At 41.0% G+C, this 21,353-nt stretch overlaps 1 protein-coding gene across 2 annotated transcripts in view; it reads right to left on the minus strand.

Annotated features, from left to right (window-relative positions):
* Nucleotides 1–8,689: 8,689 nt before the first annotated feature.
* The window catches only part of LOC142160886 (uncharacterized), a 60,168-nt gene continuing 47,504 nt past the window's right edge, over nucleotides 8,690–21,353 (minus strand). The window contains exons 13-16 of one of the 2 annotated variants that reach the window (XR_012693328.1): nucleotides 19,908–20,010; nucleotides 18,998–19,104; nucleotides 13,261–15,034; nucleotides 8,690–13,110 (exon numbers count right to left, since the gene is read on the minus strand). Coding sequence is in view for 1 of the 2 variants with exons in the window: in XM_075215940.1 (XP_075072041.1) it covers nucleotides 14,899–15,034; nucleotides 18,998–19,104; nucleotides 19,908–20,010 (346 nt within the window). In the remaining variant the exon portion in view is untranslated. Of the gene's footprint in view, nucleotides 15,035–18,997; nucleotides 19,105–19,907; nucleotides 20,011–21,353 lie in introns of both variants that reach the window. The other variant, XM_075215940.1, reaches the window with a different exon arrangement.

Here is a 21,353-nt window from a genome sequence, read left to right on the forward strand (position 1 = left end):
GTGCCATGTGTTTAGATGCTTCTTCTGTTCACCATCAGTTTCCCAGGAGACTATTTTTCAAATGTTACAAACTATAGTGGAAGCTGTGATAAGCCTAAACTTAAGGCTCCGACAGAGAGGAGAATCTGAGAATCTCTTCCTTATACCTCTCCGGGTTCCAGGACACTCACCCCTCCCCCCCCCCTCCTTCCTGTCCCCATAGTAACAAATGAACTTCATTCAATTCGGTTAATTTAACTTCAATTTCATTAAATTACTTTAAATAAATTAAAGGCCCATTAACTTAAATAAATTTTATAGAGCTGTAATGCACCTGTAAGGTCTTGTGCATGTGCAGAGTTTCTGCCGAGCATGCGCACTACATACAAGCGGGGGCAACCGGGAAGTGCCAACTTTCACTGCCACTTTAAGCAAGCGGCGAAATATATCAACGGGGGGACCCTTCTTCACTGGGACAGACAATTTTCTGCAGCGTTGTCCTGGTTACCCAAAATTGATAAATAGCTCTGAAAATAAATAGATAGGCCCTATGCCTTGTTCTTGGGCATCCAACATTTGATTTAAGTATTAATAAGGCCACTAGATCAACCATTTATCTATGAAAGCTGGTGCACAAGAACAAATGCTAAATCCATAGCAACAAAATCATATTAATTTTGCTAGCGCTGCATTACAAAATGAAAGCAAATCTTTAATCTCCGTGGCCTCAGCTACCGCCACAACTTCTGTGGACCATGGGGAACACGTGTCCTGGCTCTGTGTCCAGCAACTGGCATGATGCCGAAAGGAAATACCGGGCACACAGCTACTCCGAGCTGGCAGACAAGAGTCCCCAGGCCGCACAAAGACAAAACCTTGCTCCAGACTAGATTATATGATATGTGTCTAATTGTCAATGGACGTGTGAACACCGTGGTTTGTTGTCCTGGCAACTGTGGCATGCTAAAGGGAGGATATATTAAGCCAACATAATATTAAAATAAATGGATAATTTTCTACTATACAGACAGAATATACTGCATGATTTTCAGAGCTGTTTGCTGGAGGCGCATTGTGTCTGCAATAAAGTGTTACCACATTCTACCCTAACACTTGTCCGAGTCCTAAGAGTCCAGCAAGCTTTATGGAACCATAATTAAATAATTACTTCCAGCTCTCCCAATATGGTGTTACCTATGAATCAAGTAGAGATGAAATTTTGCAGTTGGAAAAAGCATGTTCTATAGGCAATGATAGCTGCCAATATGTTTGCTAGCCCTCCTAATAATCGCTACAGGACATATTTCCCCTTCAAATATATTTAAAAAATCTCTGCTGTGCTGTAGTACATAACCTCCATGATGAATTGTTACTCACCTGTGTTAAGTCATTTTCTGCAAATTCATATTACTTCCTCAAACGATCTTCACAGTTCCTGAAGGATTTGTACTAGAATGTGTTTTTATATCTGCTTTGCTGAAATGTCTGTGATATTTGTTGTCAGCTTAAGAGAGTTATTCTGAAATAGATACAGAGACCAGATGCTGCCTTCTCCAGCACAGCTCGTTAGGACAGAGTTCACAAGTTAATTAACACATCTATACATTAGTGTTTAGATACATACTTTCCATAATGACTCCTTTTCATTGTGTGACACTAACCCGCATCTGATTCCCCCACTTCTTCCCTACTGAAATAACCTGGGCTGAATTACCAGCAATTTTTATGAAGCAATTAGTCCAGTCCAGGTTATTGCCATTGATTTAAGTGTCACAATGACTAGTATACCTTGTGCTGTAGGAACACTGAGGATTGGAGTCCTACAATTGTTCAACTTCCTCTGCTTTTTTTTTTTTTGTGTGTGCAAAATTATTGTGCATTTAAGCTAATTATTGCTGTTATTTTAATATGATGCAAGTAGCTAAATTCCACTTAACCTCTCCACACATTAGGATGTTTGTAAATGTCATATCTGCAAACTGACCTTTCCAAACATCATTACAGGGATGGGATAATGTGCTATGGATTGACCCCATGCAAATATATTGGGGTTAGAAATATCATCTACCTGCCGTTAAAAGTTTAAACCAAAATAACTAATTGAACCAGGAGTCCAAAAGCTGACACCCAGTCACTCACTGTTCACTAAGGTCTGGTTCAAATGAGCAATTTGGTACCTCGGATGGTCAGCAGTAAAAAGGATGGGACACTGCGTTCATGACTTCTCAACATTTGGGGCTTACATGCAGATTACACTGTCGCCTGTCTGAACAGCAGAAGGAGGCAGGCACCAGCATCAATGATCCCTATGTCTGCATGCACGGTGACTAAGTGGTTAGCACTTCTGCCTTACAGCACTGGGTCATGAGTTCAATTCTCAACCATGGCCTTATCTGTGTGGAGTTTGTATGTTCTCCCTGTGTTTGCGTGGGTTTCCTCCGGGTGCTCCGGTTTAATCCCACACCCCAAAAACATACTGGTAGGTTAATTGGCTGCTATCAAAATTGACCCTAGTCTGTGTCTCTGTCTGTCTGTGTGTGTATGTTAGGGAATTTAGACTGTAAGCTCCAGTGGGGCAGGGAATGATGTGAGTGGAATCAGTGGTGCTATATAAATAGATAATGATGATGCATGCTTTTCACAGCGGCCTGGAATGTGACAATAGCAACTTCTATCAATATGCTCCTCTAAACGAGACCTATGACAGAGTAAACGATGGACTATGATGCAGTACTAGTCATTTTATATCGTGTTCTGTCCAATTACTCTTACACATACACATTTATTGCAATGAACAGTGCACCATACCTAAAGATGCAGGATATATGGTATTCTGTGAAAGATCTGTTATTAACTGGTTGTGTATAGCTCAGGCTATTCATACGAATAGCAGAATTGTCAATTATAAAAATCTGTAGCTGGACCTACTATCCATACTTGTCCCGGGTCCTTGATTTTTTATTTTCTTATTATGGTATAAACTCTCTTTCTGAACCTTGTTAAAAATCCAAACTTGTTTAAATAGCTACGTTTGAACTTGCAGATCTTTAAACCATTTGCTTCCATTGTTTAAATCCTCTCATCTTGCATCTCCCGTTCCTGTGTATTTTTGCCTGATTGATGCTTATAGCTGGTTGCCAAAGGAACAGTTAATTGGTTCTACGCTACTTATTATATGATCATACTCAACATAAATAATATAGTATTTCCCCCCCCAGGGGGACATTTATCTTCCATTGGTTACATTTTACATACTGCTGTACTACATTTAACTAATGATGTGCAGAAAACTATTTCTATGCAGATTTGCAGATTAGGTTCTTTGTTGTTTATTTTTATTTACTGCTCAACTGTGCTCATGCTATTGCCTTCTGTGACTGCAGGGGGCGCTGGATGTCATATAATATGTGAGCTAAACTTCAGATTGGCTTATCAGTTTGTAATTAAAACTAGAGACACCCAACTAATAATATATTGAGAGGAAATTGGGTTATTGGGAAAATATGGATGAAATTCTCTTTTAACTTTGGAACACCTATAAACTTTACTTCATGTCAGTTTATGGAAGTTCATATAACTCCCAACTTAGTGGTGCTGGAAACAGGGGGCGTGCCTATGTCACAATGGGGGTGAGGTGAAATGCTGGTGGGGGCGTGGTCAACCCCTCAGGGGCATGTCTAGTTTTTGAAGCATTAGGTTGCGCCTTACACCCTGCCAACCCCCATTCATTGCCATCCGCACCAGTGGTAAAACTTCTATTGCGCCCCCATGTAAATAATGGATACAATAAAATCCCATTACAATGTATTAGGGGGGGGAGGGGTTTTTTAACTTACCTATAATCTATTGACAAATCAAAATCAGTATTCAAAAAACTGTCAACAGTTGTTTGTGAGGATTCTGTATATAGTAACTGAGAGGCTTTGTGTTTACAGTGCAGAGTTTAGTATTTCTGTATATACTCCTCACATCCGCTCTACATTACAGAAAATCACTTAAGCATTTTATCTCGTCCCGAGTTCCTCAAGGACAAAGTTATTTAAAGTCCCTGCTCTTGTGGAGTAATTTGAGATCACCAAAATAAACAGCGCTGCTGTTTGACTATCAATGCATGACAGGGGACATTACCAAGGGGTGTATGTGGGTCTATTGGCAGCAAGGACTTAATGTCGCATATGGATGGCTCAGCTGTTGTTGATGCATAAAAGCAATGACTCACTGGTCACTGAGACGGGTGTGGCTTTATGACTCACTGGTCACTGAGGTGGGCGTGGCTTTATGACTCACTGATCAGGGCGTGGCTTTATGACTCACTGGTCACTGAGGCGCACGTGGCTTTATGACTCACTGGTCACTGAGGTGGGCGTGGCTTTATGACTCACTGATCACTGATTTGGGGCGTGGCTTTATGACTCACTGGTCACTGAGGCGCGCGTGGCTTTATGACTCACTGCTCACTGAGGCGGGTGTGGCCTTATGACTCAACTAGAAGCGTCATCAAGTTACTTTCAAGGTCTCCAGTCCACATAATGGCCCTGTCAGTGAATGCTTGACCCACTGCGTACTTAGAGCCTCAGCCACCACTATCCTGCACTGATGAGCCACAGACAAGGTGAAACAGTGTGTAGGTGGGCTTGTAGTACTTGCCCATACCCTGCATACAAATTAGGTAAAGCTTAGTGAAAGTTGCAGTCAGTCTTTGCAAACTTATAATCAAGAGGCGGCCACTGTGTTGTCCCTTATGGGGATATAACACTGAATAAAAACTTTAAAACCACTTCTGAGCCCTTTGTGCTGGAGGGCTCAACCAAAGGTCTTTTCAAAGTCTGCAACACGTACCTATTGTTTCCCCTGACACTGTTTTTGTTGTTCCCCGGTGAGCACCATGCCATTGGGAGTGTTGGGCTCATACCTTAACTTTAGTCTAGCAGTTGTGTGACGGCTTCCACTTGTGTAAACCAATGCAAATACGCAGAGGAAGAGGGTTCTCTGTGCAGAACTCAGGTTGTATTGAACATTCCGTGAACATTCACCAGGAAACACAATCGATTTGCCTATAAATCGGGGCTGATACCAGTTTGCAGAGTGTAGCTTGTGGGCATGCAAATATGCACGCCTAGTGGACTGGGGGCATTTTAGCTTAGTACAAGTACAGCAAGGGTGTGTACTTGGGCAAACGCACGCCTCAGAAAGCACTCGGGGTAAATATCGGATAGCACGAGTGAGCCACTTAATATTGGCTGCTTGTGCACCACTGAAGCGGATTGTTACTTTCTTTATCACTCAAGCATACTGTTAAAGCGCTATGGAATATGTTGGCGCTATATAAATAAATGTCGATGATGATGATATGATTTACGCAAAACATCCTTTTTGTACATGATGTTGCTCCAGGTGTGCTACAGATTTTTTTTTCTCCTTTAATTGATGTATTATAACGAATGCGTTTGTTGCACAGAAAACAAATGGATACTAACATGGGTGCAAGTGGGACGTGTGTGTGTGACGTGTGCCTGGCGTAAACCGGCGGCATATGCTACGGATGCCCACCTGCACTGATCTTAAGATACATACAGCTCAGCCTATTGACGTAACTACAATTTTAGTGCAACCGGCTAAATGTGAACTACAACCAACTCTGCATCAGGCCTATTGTGTATGTTTTCTATTAATTAGTTGCTGCAGCATCGGACACCAGCCTCAGTCCTGATGATCAGAACCTGGAGAATTTGAAATGTAAATTGGAACCTCTTCATAGTTTAATTCTCCAGTTTTCAATAACACTAATGGGAGGGCTGTAGACAAAAAAATTCAATTCTTATTTTATAAATTGAAAAAGTTTCAGATTGTGCTGACAAATATAAAAAGTATCCCACGGCTGAGTACACACTACAGAATTTTCCGACCAATGTGCTACCTCCAAAGATTTGACCTGCGACTGAAGTTCCGATCGGCTGGTGGATTCATGCGTACACACTATACACGTTGTGTCGAAATCGTTTACAACTAACCGTCCGGGCTGCGATTTTTTTCCGGCATATCATCTCAAAAGATTGTAATTACGTACACTCTTAAACGATATACAGCCTCACTGCACCGATACGTCAAAGATATTTAAATAAAGGGCTGAACATCACCGGCAAAAAACTCCCACAAACTGAGATTCAGGAATAGGAAACAAGTCATCACCTTTTATTCTATAGCACATCTTTGTGTACAATGTACGTGTGTTCACAACTGCACATTTACCATTTATTTTAGTATAACGTACACAGTTGAACAACAAGCTCGTGGTCTTATGCTGTTCGCTATGGCAAAAAACTGCTTTGCTGTTTTGTAAAAAACAAAACAAAACACATTTATATGTTGAATCAGGAATATTAACTCTGCGTTCATATTATGCACTCTGTAGTACAATGTTGTCATTTATGATTTATTCACAACAGACAGACGCTTATTTTCTTTATGCAGAAATGTATATTATGAGAATGAACAGATATAAATAACATTTGCAATTATTACACAAATAGTTTTAAAAAATACAATGAAAACTCACACTGGTCACAACATACAAACACGTGGGCCTGTAAGACGCCTCAGCGCTGGCCCAGAAGAGACGTGAATTTGGCTATAGACAAAGAAACAGTAGTAAGGACAGACCACGCCGGGCACAATGGTCTCCATGGTGACGGCACACTGACAATTAGTCTGCAGTTTTCACAATCAAGTAGTTGAGACTTTGGCATTTTATCAGAATTGTGAACCATGATTACAACAAATGGAATATACAACGGGTGTGTGATGCTGCCATCTTGTGGTAGTTTGGAACAGACAGCGGTGGAGAACATAGGAAAGGTAAAAATACAAAACACCCACAAATATGAATTAGTTTACCACTTTCCTTACTGATGTGGAAAAGAAGAATTAAAGAAGGAAGGAAAGACAAAGAAGAGAAGGAAGGAAGGAAAGACAAAGAAGAGAAGGAAGGAAGGAAAGACAAAGAAGAGAAGGAAGGAAGGAAAGACAAAGAAGAGAAGGAAGGAAGGAAAGACATAGAAGAGAAGGAAGGAAGGAAAGACAAAGAAGAGAAGGAAGGAAAGAAAGACAAAGAAGAGAAGGAAGGAAAGAAAGACAAAGAAGAGAAGGAAGGAAAGAAAGACAAAGAAGAGAAGGAAGTAAAGAAAGACAAAGAAGAGAAGGAAGTAAAGAAAGACAAAGAAGAGAAGGAAGGAAAGAAAGACAAAGAAGAGAAGGAAGGAAAGAAAGACAAAGAAGAGAAGGAAAGAAAGAAAGACAAAGAAGAGAAGGAAGGAAAGAAAGACAAAGAAGAGAAGGAAGGAAAGAAAGAAAGAAAGAAAGAAAGAAAGAAGAAGAACGGAAGAAAGGAAGGAAAGACGAAGAAGGAAGAATGAATGAGAGACGAAGAAGGAAGAATGAATGAAAGAGAAAGACAGACCAAAACCATTACATGGCCACAGCAGAGATGTGAATTTACTTATTTTGAACAAAATGTCATTGTGTGGACCTAAAAACCTCTATTTTGATAACAAGTATTAAAGGGAGCTCTACCTTCAGAGAATTATAGTGTCCAGGCAAACAAGACCAGTTCATTAGTTTAAATAGGACAATTCTGTTGCGTAGATACAATTGTACCCAAATGCAGAACAAAAATAACCTTAATAATTGTCCTAAAGTTTGTAATCTTGGGCACTCTAACCTTCACAATGTTTTGTTTATTACAGTGCTTGTTACCGATTGTAAAACACTGTGGAATATGGCTGCGCTATATAAAGAAACATCAATAGTAATTCTTCCTGGACGAAGTTATTCTCTTAATGCAGATTTTCCTTAAAAATAACCATTAGACATTTCATCTTTCATTCCACTAGTATACAAAAACATCAAACGTTTTCCTATCACGCAGGAAGCGCTTCGATTGGCTAAAACAGCGCAGCATTAATAATGCTTGTGCGGCACCAGCACTTGATGCACTTTTGAAACCAGTAGATGCTTTCTCACTTATTACTAGCTAAATGTCCGTGGTCTCAATCAAATGCCTCATTATAGCAATGTTTTTTTACTTAAACTGCGACATAGTTGCTTTCATTTATTTTATGGTCAATGTTTGCGCTTTTTCCACGTGCTAGACCGTGATACAGAAACAGTATGAGCATTTCAACCAAGCGCAGTAATTCTCCTACCGCTATAACTTTATTTAATTACAACAGTGCTTATCAAAAATGACAATGATTCATTTAAACAATAAATTCTTTTCTCCACTAGGAAAATAATTTACTCTTTACAAATTACCGACTTATTTTGTCAAAGACTAATTCATCTGACTCTTTGGCGCGTACAATGATAGATTCTCCAACAAAAGATTTTAATATGGACCGGTCATCCTCACCTGGGACATTTACGTTTCTTGAATAAATTGCTAGTATATTTCATTGCGGTTTTATTTTCCATTATTGATTAAATTTGTGATGCCAGATCCAGTTTAATAGATACTATAACGCAGTGGGATAATGATTCTCAGCACATCCACTACATGACCGACGTTTATTTTTAAGGGCTTAACCCAAGTGTTTTGTTTGCTTTGTGTTGTTTATTATTGTTAATCCATTATGATAATAGAATAATGCTTATTTGATGATTAAAAAATATATTTTGATGTCGTAAACTAAAATCAGTCTGGTTTGTGATGAAATTGTAAATTATGTCATCAATGATTCATTAGTTAGTTGTATATATTTTATAGAACAAAAGAATTAATTCCAGGGGCATTGACTTTAACTTTAAAGAATTTATACCATCATATGTCTGAGAACTGGCCTAAACATTTTTTAGCTTTTTTCTGTGATTATCAGTCATGAATTAATATTATGAGAAAGGTTATTTGTGTTGTCCTTAGATATGACACAGTGTTACTGCAAGCTCTGCATAGTTATGAGCAGAACACAGCTTTGTGTCGTATCCAAGGGACCCTGCCTTATGAAATAAAATAAGTAGCTTATAAAACACAGAAGGAAAAACTAAAAAGACAAAAAATCCATTTAGCCAAAGCCGGAATGGAGGCAGTCATTTTATAGGCAAAAACAACTAATTATTAGATCTGTTCATTAAAAATCAGCAACAAAATTATTGGTTTAACCCAAATAAAGCGCAATTTAAAAACAGAAAGAAGAGAAGGAAAATGTGTCTTTTGGGGGGCACTCTGTCATCCAACCTATAATAAGATTCCAACTTTTATTAGAATCCATAAAAATAATTAAATCTTTTCGATCTATTCACGAGTCATCTTTGGTAGCGAAATATTTAAAAACCAATATAGGTGAATGAATGCGATTGTGCAGTTATAAACTTATAAACCTTGCTTCTGTGGTTTCCTTGAAAAAGCGATGTAGCGAAACGCGCGTCGGTCCTCGCCTCACTATGTGACTGCTCCTGATTTTGATTATATAAACAAAAAAATTATTAATCTGAAACTAGCCTAATTACTTAACACAAACACATACTTGCCAATACGAGTCAAGTCAAAATAACTTCCCATATGGAATGAATGAATGACCCTGTGTGTGTATGACAGAACCTCAAGTTATAAATGTACACAGGACGTCCCCATAATAATTATTATATAATAAACTATAATCCTCTTCATATTAAAATACGCAGGATATTGAGCTCAACATAAAGTGATAAAAAAAACCTTTGTAGGAGGGAAGTTTAAATGTGCACTAAACAGTCAATGATCACTAGGATCTACTAAAACAAAGGAAATAGAAACTAACTCCTTAAAGTGGTTGGGGTGTGCTGACACCGCATAAAACTGGGTGTAACTTGAGACCAATGATGTGTATTGTATAAAAACAGGGGAATGTGTCAAAGAATTATTAACAATGTATAGATCATATAATCACAGAAGCAAAGTTTTGCAGCTTACAACTGCACAATCACGTTAAGTCCCTTATTTTGTTTTTAAATATATCTTTACCAAAGCAGACTCAAGAAAAGATTGAAAACATTTTTGGCGGTTGGGTACCTTACGACGATGGAAACGCTGACATTGGATACCCCGACAAGATCAGACCGGAGCTGTAAAACAATTCAGACGAATGAAGATTCCGTCAGGCTACAATAGTGTCACTATGAAGGGCCACACTATGATTTGTGCTGTTAAGGAGGCGTCTGCTGTACAATGTTGTTTAGAAAGCCTAGTACATTGTACAGCAGTCGCCTCCTTAACAGCACAAATCATAGTGTGGCCCTTCATAGTGACACTATTGTAGCCCGACGGAATCTTCATTCGTCTGAATTGTTTCATGTCTATTTTTGAAGCGGTCACTATTAGCACTGTTGGGAATTACAGCCTTGGTCTGATCAGATCGGGGTATTCCATGTTGGCGTTTACATCGTTGATGACCACCGCTTTTTTTAATGAATACTAACAAAAAGTTGGAATTTTATTGCTGGTCCAATCACAGAGTGCCCCCCACCCCACCCAAAAACCCCCACACATTTTCCTTCTCTTATTTCTGTTTCTAACCAATATCAAAATGAAAATATGTGGGTGCACCTCCCTAAATTCAATATGATATTTGGATCATCGTTATTATATAAACTAAACAATAAGGGGGCAGTGATGTAATTGGTGTGGTTGGATTTGTATTACATATAATCATCAGCTATTTATATAGTGCTACTAATTCCACAGCGATGTACAGAGAACTCACATCAGTCCCTGCCCCATTGGAGCTTACAGTCTAAATTCCTTAACATACACACACACACAGACTTGGGTCAATTTTATAGCAGCCAATTAACCCACCAGTATATTTCTGGAATGTGGGAGGAAACCCACGCAAACACGGGGAGAACATACAAACTCCACACAGATAAGGCCATGGTCGGGAATCGAACTCATGACCCCAGTGCTGTGAGGCAGAAGTGCTAACCACTAAGCCACCGTGCTGCCCTTTATTACATAGGACTTCCAAATACAGGTGCGTCAGCTTCTTAATGGCCCGCAGGCTAATCGGCATGGCATATTGAATTTCTGAGACAAAATAACTAAGGGAATATTAAAATAGTAATATGTGATTTGTGAATTTTTTAAAAATATCTATGTACAATACTATATAGAAAAATACTCATGTCAGGTCAATGTAAATTATGCCGAGTACCCCTTTAAACGACTGCAGAAGACATCTGTTTTGCGCTAGACTGCAAACTCTTTAGCAATATTTCTATGCCGTTACAATCTCTTAGAGCATTTTCTATATCTAAAAATCACATTTGACTTCACTGTAGGTTAACGACATCTACCAGGACAGCTACTTTGCAGCATAAAATGACTCATCTCTTGTTGCGTCAAGCAATGGTTGTATGGCTTGGTAATCAGGGTTTTTAATACACGAATGTAACCAAGCTATAATAAAAGTTCAAACAGTAATCATAGAAGGAAGCATAATAATAATAATAATAATAATAATAAAAAAAACTAACACAAACAAAATACACGCCTAAATATGTGGATACCTATACACAAAAAAATGCATTAGCAATTAGTGCAAACAAAACAAATAAAATCGACTTACAAGAAGGTTCAGTCAACGCAGACCCGGGCACGGTACCCGAAACACATCTGCTTGGCCCCACACTACAAGGGCTCATACTGTTTAGCGTCATTACAACAGGGCAGCGTTTAATCACTCTACAACCTTACGCAGCAACAGGGACTGGTGCCCTCCCCGCCACAACTCTACTAATGCATCTGTATTGGTGTAATAAATACTACTAAACACAAGTATTGTCACATTCATCATTAGTAATAACTGAAGTTCAAACTCCCTCCGTATGTGCACTGATCAGCTACAGCATGAAAACCACCTGCCTAATATTGTGTAGGGTCCACCTTGTGCCACCAAAACAGCTCTGACCCGCCGAGGCATGGACTCCACAAGACCTCTGAAGGTCTCCTGTGGTATCTGGCACCAAGACATTAGCAGAAGATACTTTAAGTCCTGTAAGTTGCGAGGTGGGGCCTCCATGGCTCGGACTTGTTTTTCCAGCACATCCCACAGATGCTCGCTCGGGTTGAGATCTGGGAAATTTGGAGGCCAAGTCAACACCTTGAACTCTTTGCCATGTTCCTCAAACCATTCCTGAACAATTTTTTGCAGTGTAGCAAGATGCATTACCCTGCTGAAAGAGACTACTGCCATGAAGGGGTGTACTCGGTCTGCAATAATGTTTAGGTAGGTGGTACGTGTCAAAGTAACATACACATGAATGCCAGGACCCAAGAAGAACATTGCCCAGAGGATCACATTGCCTCTGCTGGCTTGCCTTCTTCCCATAGTGCATACTGGTGCCATCTCTTCCCCAGGTAAACGATGTACCGACACCCAGCCTTCCACAGGATGTAAAAGAAAACGTGATTCATCAGACCAGGCCACCTTCTTCCATGGTCCAGTTCTGGCGCTCATGTGCCCCTTCTAAGCGCTTTCAGAGGTGGACAGGGGTCAGCATGGACACTCTGACCAGTCTGCGGCTATGCAGCAAGCTGTGATGCACTGTGTGCTCTGCTGAAAAAGTTAGTGCTGGCTATGATAGGTGTCAATTTGTGCTACAGCAGCTCTTCTGTGGGATTGGACCAGACGGGCTAGTCTTCACTCCCCAGACGCATCAATGAGCCTTGGGCGCCTATGAACCTGTTGGCGGTTCATCGGTTGTCCTTCCTTGGACCGGCTTGGTAGGTACTAACCACTGCATACCGGGAACATCCCATAAGACCTCCTATTTTGGAAGTGCTCTGACCCAATTGTTTAACCATTACAATTTGGCGTTTGTGAAAGTCGTCCAGATCCTTACGCTTGCCCATTTTTCCTGCTTTCGACACATCATCTTCAAGAACTGACTTCACTTACTGCCTAATATATCCCCCACCCCTTTACAGTTGCAATTGTAATGAGATAATCAATGTTATTCCCGTCACTTGTCAGTGGTTTTAATGTTGTAGCTGATCGGTGTATATAACGAATGCAGCTCCTCATTGGACCGGAGCATCAGCCAATCAGGAAAGGCTTTTGCCTCACCCCTCTATTTCCCACGTCCTAGCTGCTTGAACACCTAGGACAGGCCTGGCCAACCTCTCCAGGTGTTGTGAAACTACAAGCCCCAGCATGCTCTGCCAGTAGGCAGACAGTCAAGAGCTGGCAAGGTATACTGGGACTTGTAGTTTCACAACACCTGGAGAGCCACAGGTTGGCCAGACCTGACCTAGGACATGTTGCACCTGCCAGCTTGCTGTCAGTACTGCAGGGCATCGGCTGCTTTTAATTCAGGGGGGCAGAAGGGTATTTCAAATATGGACATCACCTTTCTTGCCCCATTAAGGACATCCCACTTTGTCCACATCCTTTGCAATTAACACAGCTCTAAACAGATCATAAAACAGGGACTTACATATTAAGTCAGACGTATAAACGCAGAATTAATTACCTTGGTTTAAAGCTCTGCTCTATGCTGTGTAAATGTAGGGTCAAACACCAGTGTATTTCACCTCTAAAGGGGATGTAACACATTTAAACTGTCACCATCATTACCATACAACTCCTGTACCTTAGACTAATGTTTCTAAACCCCAGTCCTCAGGGAGCACTTCCAGGTCTCACAGAATAGCCAGTGAAAGAATTAGTACCATCTGCGGAGCTTTTAAAACGTTGTCATTACTGACTGACACACCTGTCCTCCGGATAGGAGAGATGGAAAACATGAGCTGGACGCAGTCTCTGAGGATCGGATTTGAGAAACGCTGCATTATGGAGAGTATCATCATGTCAAAATGTATTCACTGAATTCTACTGTCCAACTGCTGCTCGCCCTAATAACAGAATTATAACTGGAATGACTTCATACCTGACTGTAACAAGACCAGTTCATTCAAATAATGACTCCTGCCCAGAAAACCAGACGTGGGATAATGTTATCTTATACATTGAAGACCAGCAACCCTGGCTAAAACTCACATAGAGCCAGGAAAAACGCACACGTATACCGGTGATCTATCAACAGAAGATGAACATTCCGAGAGAGAAAACATGACAATGAAAATATACTTTTGTTCTATAGAACTAAACATCCAAATTAATTTAGATCTAATTTGCTTTTCTGCGAGAATCTTGTGTTATACGGGAGCAGTGAACTTTTAGGGCTAACAATGTAATAAAAAGTAACAAAAACAAAGTAAACACTATCATTCTGTAATACAGTGTGAATACTCAAAAGTGTTAAAAAATATAAAAAATCAGTATAAAATAAGGCACATCAAACACGGCTGTAATAACAGCCCTTCTCCAAACATAGTTAGTTAAACATGGCAGGCATTACATTTTGGTCCTCGGACACAGTTCACATGCAGCGCCTGCCGGCTGGAACAATTACACTAGATTAAAAATCAACATTCAGAGAAGGGGATCCGACTCTGCGACCGCTACCAGGTTCTGCAGCAACTGACGGATGCAATGGTCTACTTGAAGCGATGGAACATGGAGATCATCTCGCGGGCCCCAGCTTGCGGTATATTCGCGGTCACATTGGCTGGATCCCAGAACGTCAAGGCATGGTACTCCGCCACCGCCTGTAACAGCTGGTACAGTGTCCACCGTGTGGTCCAATATAAAGTGCAGGCTCCGATCCATACTCCTCTTTCCATGGTTCACCAAGACGGACTCGGAAGTTCAAAGCAAGGAAAAGGAGGTGGAAATTCTGAAGCTTAAGAAGCCTTCATCGGAGAGGGTACCACCGGGTACCTGTAAGACTCCATTTCAACTAAATTGCACTTGGAACATGTTTTTGCACAATCCTTACTTTGTCCCTCTGTATTTTCCAAGAGCAAATCGAAAAAAAAAACGTGAGTTAGCTTTTCCAAGGCTTCCGGTCTACACCTTTGTTCTCCGGTATGTGGCGGTAGCGGCATTTGTCTCCGTAACTGCATCCACTGGATCTCCAGTAGTAACATTCACTGGTTTTGGGCATTACTTTCTTCTTAGCGCTAAAAGGGTAGAAAGGATACACATTATTTCTCTTAAAAGTAGAAGCCGTGGTTTCTACACCCCATAGTTCATCAGTCCCTCCTAACACCACTACCTATATCGGTGAAAAGAGTATTATAGGCGTTTTACGTTGTGTGACAATATGAAACATGAACACTTCTAGCCATCAAGGAAAGGGCACAGCAACAAGGTCCTATAGTGTGATCTATCGGAAGATTGTGAATTCTTAGGAGGAAGACTCATCATTATACTGTAGAAGATTGGCCTGTCAAATTGCAGCAACTTTTGGTAAAAATGTAAATTTGCAAAAAGGTTATAAACAATCATTACTGTCCATAAGCAAAGCGGCAACCGGTAGTTTCTACTTGTAGTAGAACAATACCCGGTACTGTGTAACGTCATTATTGCCAGCTGGGATACAGTTTCGTAACTGTCCAAATTTATCAATAAAGCTCAGCTGGTATCTGTAATTTTGATAATTATAAAGAAGGTTAAGAGGGAACATTTTCTCCACTCCTGACAAACATCAGGAAAGGAATATTTTCTTTCAGCCACTGGATAATGTCGTCTCAGGCTCATCCGTCTAAACTACAGTTAAGGAATACGTGGATTTAAAAAAGGGTTGTCCACTTGGGACAATTACTTCTTAATCAAGTATGTACCCTGTAAAACTACCCGGTGTTAAGAGATGGCGGCGTGATAAAGGAGCAATATAAAAGGGGGGGCGGGGGGGGGGGGGACTCTGTTCCTACTTTTATGCATGTTCATCCCAAATTCAAATTTGGAAGAAAATTAAAGTATATGCACAAGTGCGTGTTTGTGCAGACATTATGGGGCAGATTCAATACCCTACACATCCTCGCGAGGTGCCTCTGGAATGGATATTTTTTGACAGAAGTAACGCCGATTTTTATTGGCGTCCCATAGAGGTACGAGAAAAACTCAGCGTTACTTTTTACCATAGTAACGGTAAAAATAAAGCGCGCCCGACAACTTCTTAGGAACATCACAAACAATTGAATCTTCCCCTATATATGCAAAATCTTACATAAAATTATTAATTCTAGTGTTTCTAAGCTGCCAGAATGGAGAAAATAACTACACTTTTCTATCAGGGAATGAAAATTTGGTTCAGCAGAGTTCCCAGAATATTAAATATTGATATTTGATGTCTGCCCCTTAGCACTGCAAGCTTGCAGAGCTACTACAGGTTCTACATGAGAACACAGCGCATGCAGGAGAATGAGGGAGAGAGAAATAATCAGCTTCAGCCGGCGAGGAGACAGAATATATGGTAGATGTCAACAAGGACGGCAATTATTACTCAGCAGCATATTAATCGGAGACGTGATGTGCACAGACGATAGAGAGACAGGCTACAATTAAAGGCTTAGTACAGTCTTATCATGGACATTATTCAGCGGACAGGCGGCTGTTTCTTAAACAATTATTGGGAATAGGAAGCAGTAGCACCTCCGTTATGATTAGTAACAGAATCAGGAAATAGATTTATTACAAAGCAAAGGGCAGACTACATGGCCTGCTTCCAAAATGTTGAGTGTCAAGGACTTAGGACTAGTAAAATAGAAGGGAATCTTTGAGCCTTTATAGCAGTGATTGACAACTTGATACACACCATGCAGCATCGTGCTGTCCTCTAACCTTGAAAAGGGGCCGCACGTTACTATTAATCCAGTAATAAGTTGGAATAAAACATTTACCCATCATCATCATCAATTTATATAGCGCCACTAATTCCACAGCGCTGTACAGAGGTCCCTGCCCCATTGGAGCTTAGTCTAAATTCCCTAACACACACACACAGGGAGGGAGAGACTAAGGTCAATTTTGGTAGCAACCAATTAACCTACTAGTATGTTTTTAGAGTGTGGGAGGAAACCGGAGCACCTGGAGAAAACCCACGCAAACACAGGATCCTTTTCAAACTCCTCACCACCACTTACAAGGCTCTCTCCAACTCTACTGCCCCTTATATCTCTAACCTCCTCTCCATTCACACTCCTGCCCGCTCCCTGCGCTCGGCCAACGACCGCCGCCTCTCCTCCACCCTTATCACCTCTTCCCACTCCAAAATCCAAGACTTTTCCCGTGCAGCCCCCCTTCTCTGGAACGACCTCCCTCGTTCCATCCGTCTCTCTCCTACTCTGTGCACCTTCAAACGTGCACTCAAAACTCACCTCTTCCTCAAAGCCTACCAACCATCTACTTAACCCCCATCTCCTCCCTTTGCTTGTCCTCCCTTCTCTCCTCTTGCCTCAACTGGCTCCTCTTGTGCCTGGTCTGTTTACCCTCCCTTAGGATGTGAGCTTGTATGAGCAGGGCCCCCTCCCCTCCTGTCTCCATACCTGTTCTTCCGCTCCTTCTTTACTGCATATGACTGGCCGGAGTTTCTGAAGTATTGGTACTTTTTGTTCATTGTTCTGTATGGTTTCACCCTGTATAGTCTACTGTTAGTACTGTGTGCGGCGCTGTGGATACCTTGTGGCGCCTAACAAATAAATGATAATAATAATAATAATAATAATAATAATAATAATAACATACAAACTCCACACAGATAAGACCATGGTCGGGAATCGAACTCATGACCCCAGTGCTGTGAGGCAGAAGAGCTAACCACTAGGCCACTGTGCTGCCACAACAACAAATCAGCACACAGTGGTACAAGCTATAACAAACAAACCTGACAAAGCAGGAAGGAGCTGGGGTCCCCAGGTGAAGATTCAGAGGGCCCCATATGGCCCAAGGATCACCCCTTACCCATTACTGCTCTACAGTCATTGGAATCAGGTACTACACACTGACTTACTTCACTCAGAAGACGATAAACTGTCAGTAACTGCGATCCGTTCGGACACCAAGCCTTGGCAGATTTCTTATAAAGAATATTTTTTCGTGCACCCATTTGCCCAGGTACATCTGGTAACTTAATTTTTATTAATATAGCCGCATAAAAGCACCGCAAGTGGCATGACTTGGTCCTAAAACTAACATAATCCTTGTTGCCTTGAATAACGTGTAAAAAAAATAAAAAAAGTTTTGTTATGCCACAAAACCCGCAAAGGTAACAGTGTTTTGTGACTACATATCCGCGATGGAGCAGTTATCCGTAACGTCGGGAGAAGTTTGGTGTATCCCCATCTGCACCAACAGACCAGATGTCAGTGGTCAGTTACAGCATGCAAGCTCTAAATCTATCCCGTCATTTTCAGTGTGTTGCAGAGGTTTTTCATAAGAGAGTTTATCACATCTACTTGGGAGGTTTAATAAACAAAATTAAATGCATGGTTCTATATTAAAACAAAGCACTTGTAGTGCTGTTGCCTACTATATAAAACATTATGGATGAGATTAGGAAGGGGGGAGGGGGGGGGTGGGGTTTAAAGTATAACCTGACAAACCCCCCTTGTTTTCCAATGCGATCAATCAAAATATGAGAAGTTAAAATTAGTGTCTCTAGAGGGGTGGAAGGAGAGGAACGCAGATAGGCAAAGGATTGAGATCTGGTATCTGGCACCAAGACGTTAGCAGCAGATCCTTTAAGTCCTGTAAGTTGCGAGGTGGGGCCTCCATGGGCCTTGTTTATCCAGCACATCCCACAGATGCTCGATCGAATTAAGATCTGGGAAATTTGGAGACCAAGTCAACACCTTGAAGTTTTCCATGTTCCTCAAACCATTCCTGAACAATTTTTGCAGAGTGGCAGTGCCCTTTATCCCGCTGAAAGAGGCCATCAGGGAATACCGTTGTCACGAAGGGATGTACTTGGTCTGTAACAGTGACGGGGTGACCCTTCGCTCCCCACGTGCATCAATGAGCCTTGTACTTCAGTTTTATGCTTACAAAAATAGACCTGGGCTGCTCCTTGAATCAGCCGATTCTGAAATACCCAACTTGGCGCTGCTTGTTGGTGGGATATTCCGCTACACAAGAAAACTTACTTTATAATAGCTGCCTTTGCTTGTGCTTCTGAAGTGCTCACAGTCGAGGATCGGTAAGGCTTATCTGGGTATCGAATCAATAACCTCGTGTTCTCAATTTCTTTACCCTGTTGATACAAGACCAGAGTTTGTTCTCTATCAGTTTTGTTATTCTAGCACACAAAGCTACTTTAGAAGCAAAAACAGTCACCGTATCTAACCAGGTGTTGTGAAACTACAAGCCCCAGCATGCTTTGCCAGTAGATAGCCAGCTGACAACTGGCAGGGTATGCTGGGGCTTATAGTTTCACAACACTAATAGGAATTAATTCATTTCAGATCATAAAGATCACCCAATGCGCTTACTCAATCACATATCACAATACATTTGAAAGTAATCAGCGCTACAATTGTGGGGTATCCATCTGAAAATGAGAATCTCACTGAATACACAATGAAAGCCTTCAAGGAAATGTATCATGCAAATTACATATACCTGCCAGATAGGCTAAATAATCAGCCACTAATTGGCAGCAATATAACAATTCAGCAGCACGCCTCGGAGTCCCTATGGAGTCCCTATGGATCACAGTCGGCTTCATCAAGGGCCTTGATTTAATAAGGTGCAATTTGGTTAAATTAATGTCATTTGGCACCTGTGTCACACTAAACATCAATTAAAAGTGGCACTAATGAATAAATCAACTACAGTCCTCGCTTGTTCTTCAGAGTTCTCTCGCCCTTGTTATATAATCTTATAATATAGGGACACGTTTTCCTGGACTCTGTGCCATGGATACAAATAAGTGAATAAATAGAGAAATTTCGGATCTCCTCTTCTGCATGGAACTAACCAACGACAGGGTAACAGTTACACAATGCGTTTCTATATCTGCCCGTTTGCTTCTATATTTCCCCATTTTTCGCTTACCTGTAGCCCCTCCAGTGCTTTGGCTGTAGCAATAGGGCACTTAAAGTTAACAAACGCGCAAAACCGTTCACCAAGGAGTCGAATGCTATGAATTTCACCATAACTAAACAGAAATCACACATGAAGATTAAAAGGCAGAATACATTCTCGAAGTAATAAAACATTTTCTGAAAACAAAAAGTCTGTTTTAAAGGGACACTGGAATATTAAAAGTGCTGTCCACTTTAGGATAATATCTTGAGCTATCCAATCCCCCAATGAAGGGTCTCGCCTCTAACTCCCATTTACCTGAAACAGAGGGGCCAATACATCGCGCTGGAGGGCCAAATGCACTCAGTCCTAGAAGATGTTCGGCTACTTGAAGAGGACTGGTCTCCTAGAGGCCTCCCGACTTCAGATAAAGGAGGGGTTTAGAGGTGAGGTGCTAGCTCCTGTGTCCCACAAAAGGGCATTTACCCTAATTTATCTATATACTCAACTTCAACCCTCTGGAAGTTGAATTTTTTTCGTACATCTCAGACTCCATAAATCCGAGTGTGTGAAAGTTTAACGGCACATTCAGACATCGCTGCTGCCAAAAGGTCTAATGAGAACATTTGGTTGAAAGGAGACAGTGGACACTGTGTGACATTTCTAAGACTTGATGGTTATAAAACAGACAGGGTCAACTCCCAGAAGTGCTAAATGTCTTTCCCTTATGTTGTAAAGCAAAGAACTTTTAAGAACATCCAAAAATGGTCTGTAGCGAGAGGAACGAACCTGTACTTGCTATGGATACGTCAGTTTCTCTCATTTAATATCCACTGACTTCCGCATTCGTTTATAAGTAGTTTAATTAAATATACATTCCCCGTGTACAGCACATAGTGAAATAACAGTACTCATCTATATGTATCTGTTCGCCCTAAATGTTGCTGTACAGAGGCTAGCACAGCGGGGTACATTTAGAACTACAATTTGATGACTTGCCCCCCTTCTATGCAGGACTTGGAGCATAGCTCACGTATAGAAGTAGCAAGTCAACGAATTGTAGTTCCTGTGGTACCTCTCACCACCCCGCTCCCGCACAGCGGCATGGACGTGTCAACAGAATATTGACGTCTAGATAGAGTTATAGGAGGACTAAACAAAAATGCAACAAGTTCTTATATCAAATGTGCTGTCTGTGGATGCAGGGTTTAATTAAAAAAGGTTTCAGTGTCCCTTTAATTTAATTTTAAACAATCCATTAACAGTGGGTGTTGTTCTGCTGACCACGGTTGCAAAAACAGGCCTCAAAGTAACAAATAGCAGCAGTGCTAATTTCAAGGGTAATTATGTAAGGAAAACAGAGTTAATGAAATGAAACGTCTACAGATACATCCCGTCCTTCTGCACCGGTATATAGATTACAAACATGCACAATTCTAGATTGATAGATGGCTAATAAATGGGTATTACTAATAC

Source organism: Mixophyes fleayi, chromosome 6 (genome assembly GCF_038048845.1).
Source record: "Mixophyes fleayi isolate aMixFle1 chromosome 6, aMixFle1.hap1, whole genome shotgun sequence".
In the NCBI taxonomy this organism is placed as follows: Eukaryota; Metazoa; Chordata; class Amphibia; order Anura; family Limnodynastidae; genus Mixophyes; species Mixophyes fleayi.